This window comes from Beta vulgaris, chromosome 2 (assembly GCF_026745355.1).
Source record: "Beta vulgaris subsp. vulgaris cultivar EL10 chromosome 2, EL10.2, whole genome shotgun sequence".
NCBI lineage: Eukaryota > Viridiplantae > Streptophyta > Magnoliopsida > Caryophyllales > Amaranthaceae > Beta > Beta vulgaris.
This window is the reverse complement of record NC_079203.1, coordinates 53633925-53643988: the sequence shown is the minus strand read 5'-3', so window position 1 is coordinate 53643988 and position 10064 is coordinate 53633925. Positions and strand designations below refer to the sequence as shown.

Genomic DNA, 10064 nt, shown 5'->3' with positions numbered 1-10064 from the left:
ATTTCCAATCAAATCCCTCTTATTTTTCTTTACCAACATGAGAAAGTTTGTTTTACCTTTTCTTTCTTTTCCATCCAAATCCGTACTACCAAACAAAGCCTAGTGATATGTATCTATTAAAGATATTGATACTCAAACTTTTCTGAATTGAGTACTTATATTTGCAGTTTTATATATTAGTTGTTGGTTGTTGACTTGTTTAATTGGCTGAAAGCATTTTTTTTAAGTAGAAAATATAACATCATATAAATAGAAAAGTTTATAGTTTTATCAAATTTATTTTATTTGTAGGTGTAATAGTGCAGGATAGATCCTATCATTTTTTTTCTCAGGCATTTTAAATCTCGAGTCCTCAATCCTCATCTACAAATTACTCCTCAATTGCCAAAAGGTTTGGTTAATGTACTTAGATATGAAAATATCATTCGCTAAACATAATAGGAAGTGATCCATCCCTCATCTTGTATGTGTTTGGCATAGAAGGGAACAACGAAGAACATTATCCGAAATGAGAGTTCAATCAACTAGAGCTAGTTAACATCACTTATTTCTGTAATTAAGATTTATTCTTTTCACTCAACCTGATGTGGGTTCTTCCAATGAGCCTATGTCCTCACATTACTTTCAACTATGTTAATGAAAAGTTAAGATAATTTAACTTCATGGCCAACAAGTTCAAATAAGTTAAATTGACGACTAACAAGCTCAAATAAGTTTTCTATTCAAGGTTAATAAAAAATGTTTTAGTTCAATTCACAACTACTCTATTTATCTATGTTGATGTGTGATCCTTAATATGCCTCAAACCTAACACGAAATTCATTTGTGAAGAAAGGAAACTACAAATATCTAAATTTTTATTGATAGCATTCTTAGCCATTAGCCAAGCTTCAAAGTAGTTCGAAGGCTTCATTGGTTGCAATTTACAAATATGTGCTATTAATTTCATCAAATAACTAGCAAACATCGCCAAACTCCGCCTTACGTAAAGTTGCCAGAGTACGATTAACATCTGCATTTGAAATCAATGCTTATATACCTGGTATTGGCCACCTCAACCCAAAGTTTTTTTGTAAATGTTAAAAGCTTCATCCATGACCTTAACCAGAGAAGAGGCCGTAATCTTAACTTTCACACCGTAACAATTTCACCCTAATGTATTCCCATGTCATATTCTATTGGCTTGTTTGGATAGCATGGGGAAAAGTGTGTAGTATCCTTCCGGCTTCCTGTAAGGATTTGAAGTAGGAGCTTAGTAAATCCATTTGCCGAATACCAAAAAGTTCACCTGACTTTCCTTTGTAAGATGAAAAGTAGCTCAGGACCTGCAAAAATATTACAGTAAATTAGCACCCAGGAAAAGAAACAACATCAATATAAACATCAAACCACAAGGCAACAAGAAAAAAGTGATCTCCAATTGACCCTTGATTCCATAAGCAACCACCATGCTACTTCAGAATATATGAACAGTGGCAGATTTGATTTTCTGTACAATACAATCCAAAAGCGAACAAAACCATGACAAGTGACCATAACAATCAGGGAAGATGAAAAGCACTCCCTCAGTTTTGAAGAACAATGTTTTCTTAAAATATATGGTATGTTAAGTTATAGAGCATAATTTGATAATTTTCTGTACCAAACTGGTGAAGTAGGGAGAGTGAGAAATGCAACAACTATATTGAGGAATGTCGCGGTTTAAATTGAAGATACAAGTCGTGTCAACTGAAAGCAAGCCAAATTCATGTGGAGCAAGCTTAATCCCTCTCCTTTGTATCTTTGTTTGCTGCACTACTTTTCAGTCTCCACTCTCCAGTTTGCCTGTTTTATTTCAACTTTGTTGAATTTCAAAGTTCGTCCCTTTCCTGTTGATAGCGGTTTCTTCCTCACCAGCTACTTCAATTTTACAAGACATGCCTCAGTAGAAATCTATTCCGCAACCCGATTGTGTTGATACTTGATAGATAAATGACAAATTTTAAAGGAGAAATATGAAATGAAAAATATCACAACTATACAGAAACAGTAAATCTACTACAAAAGACAGCACATCTATGGAACACTGCAGTTACGTCATTCACTAGATGAGCTACACCAATCAAATGGGCATGGTGGATGACTTAGTATCCCCAAAAGTTCAGTAAGTTAAACTTCAAATAGACACGGTAGAATTAGATAAATTCTGTAGAGGACATTTATGTTGTATACTTATGTTGTCTGAGTCTAGGAGCAATATTTTTATATTTAACCTGGTCTAATCTTCCAGTGTGTGGCAGTGACAAGATTAAAACATGCTACCTCCATTTTTTAATCCTTGGAATACGGGGAATCAACATGTGAAGCGAGGAGAGGGAGTTAAACATGGCTCATATTAGAGCAGAGGAGCAACCTATACACAGCAAGACACATCCAGCAGCTGATTAGTTTACTACCTCCCTATTTTATCAAGTAGATGTAGATCAAAACAGTATAAGATGAAGTCAGTAAAAGAAACCAAAAGAGCAACGTAATTTCGTAAAGTAGGAATAAGTTACCTGCGGTAGCTGACCGAACTCGACTCATTATTGATAAGATACGCTAGGTCAACGTTAAAGGTTGGTAGGTCAATCTCATAACTGGAGGCAACAAAACCAACTCCATTTGGGAATAGCTATGGATTTATCTTATATAAGTAAACCCCATAATGAGAACATCCATGGATGCACAGATCTCATTCCTATAATTATCAACGAAAGATAGAAAACCTGTCAGTAAAATATCATCTCTTGCTAGATAACAACAGTTGAAAAAGATTCAGAAGAATGAGCGACAGAAATAGTTGTTTGATAATAGAGAACGAGAGACCTTGGTAAATGTAGGTCAAAAACTTCAGCAAGGAACCATTACAACTTCTCCAATGCATCCGTACAAGTATGCTATCCATGATGAAAAAAAACCTACCATCCAACTGAGAGACATCAATACCTAAAATGCAGTCAGTAAAAGAAAATATACTAGGTGCCTCAGAACAGGATCATGTCTCATGCAACACAGCCCCATAACAAATGGCTGGCTGGTCCAAAAGCGCTTCCAAGTCTCGACCAGCATGGGATTCTTGTTTTTCCTCAGGTTCCAAGGGATTTATATAAAAGTTCCTCACTTTATCTCCATTAAGAACTTAAGAAGCAGAACCACTGTCAGTCCCCTATTCAGAGTTACCAGGAGACCTACAAATAGGCTAATGGAGATCAAGGCTCCATTTGGATTCACAATTGTCGGATCAGGTCTCCTCCCAAAGTAAACAGCGTAAAACTAGCACACTTGAGCATCAATGAAGCGGACCATCGGATCGTCTGTGTGACATACCAGGTAGAGAATTAAGAAACCACCTTAAACAGAAGTTCTAAAAGTCACAAAAAGAGGTATACACACACACTTCCTCCGTAAAATTGTACATTGGCTACTTATATAGGTTGCTGAAGAATGAAGAAGCAGCTTATGACCCATTCCACGTCACACCCCTTTTAAGCTGGAGAAACCCAATTACAGCTGCATTAATGACTTCATCAGTTGGTAGAGCATGTGCTGCACCACCACATTTAGACCACTATAATTTTGAATGTCTCTTCAAATTTTGGCAACTTGCACCATCAACCTGATTTATCATTTACGTGCCCTACACAGGCACAATGAACATGGATTTATCTGATCTACCACCATGGATACTGAATAGCACTCCCACCCTGAGGTCTTACCGTGGCTGCAGTCATGAGCTTAGCTTTGTCATCGAGTCCAGAGACCCTGTCGAAATTGCGCACTCATCGATACAGATTTCCTTGGCATTAACCTTTTTTACTCTAGGACTAGTTGATTAGTCCATGTGCATAGCAATAAGTCCTCAATTCTACAATAGTTGCTGCGACATACCATCACCAAGTCCAAAGATTATCAAATTGCAGATCCAAAGGAATTTTCCAAAAAAAGCTTTTCTCCCTAACCGAAATGGCCAACATATACCAATTGGAGGGGAAAACCCTTCCCGTCTATATTGCTGCCTCAGGCTTTCCATCTGCTTTCCCCGTAGAAGTCTGAGCTGTATGCTTGTATCTCATTGTGGTTGATTATCCAAAAAGACCAGCTAAACATCATTGGCTTGGTCATATTTTAGCAGACCAACCATTAAATACTTTTTGTGCTCATCAGACAACATTTGTAACTTTCGTCAGGGTTTGGCCAGAACTGTTCAGCAGAATCCCACACATTAGTCCCCCATTCGCACTTTGTGCTTTTAAAATTAATATGAACTTCATTTCTTCTTGTAACAGAGATACACTCAGTTCACCTCGAAGGTGGCTCTCAGTCTAGCATACCACTAGCACTGAACAAACAACCACTAGGTTGAATTCCCAAACTCTAGATACCAATGTCAAGTAGTACCAGAATTTATACCTCTATCCAGATATAGGACCTTTCACTACTTCAAATCAGAAGCACTGTCAAGGATTGAGAGCCTACCATGTCCTTCTCAGTAATAAAGTTGCTACATGCTCGCCTAGCACTAGCTACTACATCTATCATCCTGCACTATATCTTTTCTCTTGTTTCTCCGCCAAAATATCTCTAACAAGAATACTATATACTTTCTACAAATTATTTCAACAGCAAAGCACATCAGAGAAACTTTAGCCCTCAAGAGCTTGCTGGTATTGCCAAAACAGCTTTTTCATTTTGATTCTTCTGCGCGCAGTACCTCCCCACCATGCATTCTGCCACACTACGGCGCTGAGGCTGTATCTTCTATGAGGAAAGAAGCAACAGAAACCTCTTCTTTTTATCGTCCAAACCATGAATGCTTAATCAAGTTACAACTTGAAATGGACTAGGAAACACTTCGGACCAATAAGCCATGACATGAAGACTCAAAGACTAACTAACAATACACTAATCTACATAAACGTAACAATCTGATATGCATCTATAAATGGATGAAGCAATGAACAAATAAGCATCTCCGCAACGAAAACTATCATGAAGTGGTGCACAAATGAAAAGTAGCAGAACAAAGAAGAATGCAAGTAAAAAATGCAACAGCGAAAAAAGGGAGAGATAAAGAAGATTGGCTCGGTTTTGAAGATCAATTAGCACTGACATTTTCTTTTAGAATACATATTTTGGAGCTATAAATCATCTTACATCCATAAAATGATTAGTAATGTACTAAAACTATCACGAGCTTCACTTCTACAGAATAAATCATCGAAAAAGCTCACCAAGCTTTTCAATGCTCAACATATAATACGACAGAAAATATTTCTACCAAGAAAGTCATCCGTGGAGTAGATATTTAAGAGGTGACAGACAATATCTAAGAAACTATTTCACACCAAGCTGCGCTTGAAATTTTGAATCCTAAAACAACCCAAAATAGATCAAATCCCAGTACTTTTATATCCTACTTTAGGTGTTTCATTTGAATAAGAACATTTTATAATTAAAGCTTTAGATATGAAAGCCAGGACAATTATGTGAGGACAAGAAACAGTCTATTGGGAGAGAATGACAGCCAAAAGGCAAAATCTACACCATTTAGAGTGGGATGATAGAGTGTCCTTCTCTATTCCAAAATGCCAATATTTGAGCAGACAATGTGCAATCATGCTCCATTTTCCTTTGATTAAATAAATAAACACCAAAGATTTATCATTTTCCATTTCATAGAAATCATCTACTTCAGGAACAAAAGAACGAAAATCAGAACATGAACATGTAGCTCAAAACTAAATCAAAAAAAAAGTGAACTTCATTAAAAATAATTGGACTTCAACAGCAAAATAAAGTAAAGGAGCAAAAACTTGATTGTGTTTGTCTTTCTTAACTACCTACAACCATGACAAGTAGGATTACATAATGACTAAAAATCAAGATCTCTATTGCAAACCTTAATTCCCTGTAATGTAGCCCTCTTTCCTGCCCTCAAACCCTGGCCTCATAAGCTTCTTTTCTCTCTTGTCAATTTTTGTTTGCTTCTTTTTGTCAATCCTGGCCTTAATATTCTCTTTTCTCTTATCCTGCTTACCCCGCTTCATCTTCTCAGTGGTTTCAACCCTCTGCTTCCACTTCTCGACACTCTTCTCATGCTTCTTTTTATCCTTCTGCAAACTTTTCTTCAACAGCTTGGGATTATCATGCACTTTAACCCCCATTGCCCTCTCAGTAGCTGTCTTCCAAGAATGCTTTTTTGTAAATACTTCACCCTTTTCTGGATCTTTCTTTGCCTCTTCCAGCTGAAGTGCTCTCTCTAACTCCTTCTCCTTCGACAATTTCTTCTTCTTCTTGTTATTATTAAGTACTGCAGTTTTAAACAAATGTGGTTTTCAGTGACCATGTTCCATAGTATCCACACTATCCAACATTGTAATAACTGATAGATGTCCCATTGATACAATATTGAAGCCCTTGTAGCCATTTCACACATTAAGGATTCTGATTAACTAATTTACGTTGCATCAGTATTCACAGGTGACATTCAATATTTTATCATATTGACATGGTAAAGTGACCTATAATAGTAAAGAATACCATTGATGCCACAAAGTATTAACAATTAATGTTACCTCAGAATTCTCGATCTAAAGAATTTGGCTGAAACGAAATATTTACAATCAAGATATATCGGAGTTAAACAGATTCTTGACACATTCATTTAGTAAAAGAATAATCCAACAGAAGAAAGGTGTTAATGACTCTAAACCCAGTGTTACCTAATTCTTGGTTATAAAATTCACATAAATTACCTAAAAAGGATAGACAAGATTCACTGAAAATCACTGCAAATGAAAGAAATCATCAACTGTAATAACTAAACAACATCAAAAGAATTCTTACTTTCATCAGTGGAAGCAGCTAATTTGACCTTCCCAAACTCAATTCCTTTAGCAGCTTCAGAAACTTCCTTCTCAATATCTCTCTTAATCTCATTATCATCCTCCTTATCTTCATCTCTTTTACGCTTCCTCTCATCCTTCTTCTCTCTCTTCTCCACCTCCTTCCTCTTCCTCACAAACCCGCTTCCGTCGCCGCGACCGGCTCGCAACTCCTCAATCCTCCTATGCAACCTCTGCCTCAACTCCTCGTAAGTCACCGACCTCTTATCCTCCTCCAAATTCATCAACCTCGAACCACCACCAATACGATCATCATCATCATCATCACTTGACGCTTTTTTCTCCGATTTTTGGCTCTCCAATGACTCCTTCAACAAATCTAGGGTTGTTTTGGACGATTTCTCGGGGTCTAATCGATCGCGTCTCGATTTCTTCGTGTTTTCAATTGATTTTAGCTTCGCTTCTGCTTTCGCTGCTTTGGATAACCCTTGGAACCACGGCTTATCGTCTTCATTTGAAGGAAGGTAGAACTTCGCCGGAATTAATTCTACGATCTTGTCGAAGAAGTTTGCGTGGTCTTTCACTAAGCTTTTGATGTCGCCTACAATGGCGGAAGATTTTCCCGCGGTATCTTTGCCATCTCCGACGATAGTTCCAGCGTCGGAAGCTTGCTTCTTCTTCTTCATTACGGAAATATAACCACCAGAGACGAAGGAGAAGAGAAGCTGTGAAAGGAAGAAATTCGAAGAGAGAGAATATTAGGGTTGCGGAAGATGTTTTTGTTCTTTTTTCTTTTCGTCTTTTTTCGGTTTAGAACGCGGTTTCCCGGGCTTTGTACAAATTACTGTTTCAAAGTTCGCCTAACGGTTCAAGGCCCAAACTCTTTTTTTATTTTCTTACTACCCTAGCGTTGCATTAACTTGCATACTTGCATATAGAGATGGGAATGGGTCCCGGACCCTACCCGGATTCTATTGGACCCGACCCTAATTTAAGGGTCTGAGTCCAACTTTTTCAGATTCTAAGGGTTTGGGTTCAAGTGGATTTTTAGGGTTCGGGTTCGGTTCTTAAAAATTTGGACCCAGACCCGAACCTTATACTCTAAACTTATTTAATATACTTCCTCTGTATTTTATTAGATGTTACACTTTTCAAATCACGGATTCCTAGGTAATTTTGGGAGAGGAGAAAGATGTAGAGAATGAAAAACAAAAGGGTCCCATGTGAACATGTGATAGGAGAGAGATAGAGATAAGTTATTACTCAAAATAAAAGTGTAATATCTAATTTAAAACTTCCTAAAATAGAAAGTGTAACATCTAAAAAAGCGGAGGAAGTATACATTTTAACTTTAAAAAAAAAAACTGATTTTCTAAAAGACTAAAACCTAAACCAAAACATCCATTATGAACTCTTATGTAAGTTGTGTGTGTTTGTTTCGTTTTTTTTAGTTTGCATGTTTGTGTTTTTGTTTCGTTTTTTTCAGTTTATATGTTTGTGAATTGTGTTTGTTTCGTTTTTTTTCGAGTTTATAAGTTTGTGTTTGTTTCGTTTGTTTCGTGTTTTTCAATTTATATGTTTGCGTTTGTTTCATGCGAATTCTTGTGTGTTGTTTCATGCGATTTTTTGTGTTTGTTTCATGCGATTTTTTGTGTTTGTTTCATGCGAATTTCAGATGATTATTGATATTAATAATGCTGAAAATTTGGCAAAATAAAGAATTTAGGCTTGGACCCTCCAGACCCTAAGGGTCTTTAGGGTCTGGGTCCAATTTGTTCGGACCCTTAGGGTCCGGGTCTGCAAAAAAATCTAGTAACCAGATGGACCCGACCCAGACCCTTACCCATCCCTAGTTGCATAGTTCTATCGTGGCCTTATGGATGGCTTACGGTGATGAGAAAGTGAGGGATAGTAGCTCAGTTGGTTAGAGTTTCCTTCACGTTCCCAAATAGATCATGATTCATGAGATCAATTCTCATTTACGCTCTTGTAGCTTCTTAAATACCAAAAATGACTATGATGATGATGGTAAAAAAATTGCACTAAATTATATGTACAACTTAGGCTATGTTTAGTTCACCTTAAATTTTCTAATCTGAACTTATCTGAGCTTTTTTTTTTCAGATCTGATCTGATTACAATATCTTATTTTTTAGATTTTTCTCAATATATAAGAAAAAATATAGTCATGTGGGGTCTTGTTTGATTCGTCTCAATGAGTACTTTATTAATATTCAATCATTATAATTTATACTAATATGTAATGAAAAATATAATGATTTTTAAATATAAGCATGATCTGAACTGATCTGATTTGAACTTATTTTTTCTGATCTGATTAGATCTGAAATAAGCAAAAATAAGGTGAAATAAACATAGCCTTAGTCTTTTAATATATTTATACAGATTTGTTGTCTCATAATAATTTGTTATGAATATTGACATATAAGTTCATATTTTAATTTTTAAAAGAAATACCTCTATTGTTAATAAATATCCAATTTCCTCCCATAATCCCAACTTGTAATTGACATTGTGAGTTGTGACTTGCCGAAGGAGGAAGGCAGCAGCTTGGCGAGAGAAGAATGGCTCGGCACGAGTGGTGCTCCCGCACCAAATGTTGGTGCGCCCGCACCATGTCAGGTGCGCCCGCACCAAGTAGTGGTGCTCCCGCACATTCGCTACGACAGATTTCAAGCTGAGGCAGAACACTTTGGTGCTCCCGCACTCAGGCATGTGCGCCCGCACATCAGGCTGGTGCTCCCGCACCAGATGATGGTGCTCCCGCACCTATCGGGGAGGCGAAATTTTTTCGCGTTTCTTTTCTTATTTTACGACTTAGGGCTTGTATCTTAGACTTCATATAAATATGTTTTGTCATATTTAGGGTTTTAAACCACAAAAATACTAGAGAGAGAGATTAGAGAAAACACTAGAGAAGATTAGAGAGAGTTTTTGAGATTCAATTGAAATCCATTCAATTGAATCTTGCCTATTGTATTTGTAATGTCTCGTTCATAGTGAAGCGATCTTTTTCCCTGCCTTGAGGACGTAGCTATCACGTTGATAGTGAACCTCGTTAAATCTGTGTGTCATTTATTCGCTTTCTTGTTTTTTTGTGTGTGTGTGCTTGGTTGTTGTGGATTCTTGTTGGTTTAATTAAACGCTTCCGCATAACAAGTGGTATCAAGAGCTACA

At 36.9% G+C, this 10064-nt stretch overlaps 1 protein-coding gene across 6 annotated transcripts; it reads right to left on the bottom strand.

Moving 5' to 3' along the window:
• Positions 1-840: 840 nt before the first annotated feature.
• On the bottom strand, positions 841-7677 carry LOC104905189 (ribosomal RNA-processing protein 14-C). 6 transcript variants are annotated; one of them, XR_007271646.2, is made up of 5 exons: positions 6868-7677; positions 5921-6331; positions 2848-2967; positions 2302-2719; positions 841-1325 (listed from the first exon to the last, which is right to left on the bottom strand). XR_007271646.2 is itself a non-coding variant. In XM_048639558.2 (3 exons), exons 1-2 carry the CDS (start codon positions 7550-7552, stop codon positions 5922-5924), a joined length of 1095 nt encoding a protein of 364 aa, XP_048495515.1. In that variant the 5' UTR covers positions 7553-7677; the 3' UTR covers positions 841-1325; position 5921. The 6 variants fall into 6 exon arrangements, 2 of the variants coding, with proteins under 2 accessions (XP_048495515.1, XP_010691947.2); XR_007271645.2 differs by having other exon boundaries at positions 2848-2950; XR_007271643.2 differs by having other exon boundaries at positions 2848-2939.
• Between the last annotated feature and the right edge of the window lie 2387 nt (positions 7678-10064).

Excerpts from the sequence above, each read along its gene's own strand:
- LOC104905189 (XM_048639558.2), bottom strand. The coding sequence starts at position 7,552 with ATGAAGAAGAAGAAGCAAGCTTCCGACGCTGGAACTATCGTCGGAGAT. Across the intron at positions 6,332-6,867 it reads AGCTGCTTCCACTGATGAAA|TACTTAATAATAACAAGAAG; the intron begins GTAAGAATTCTT and ends TTAAAACTGCAG.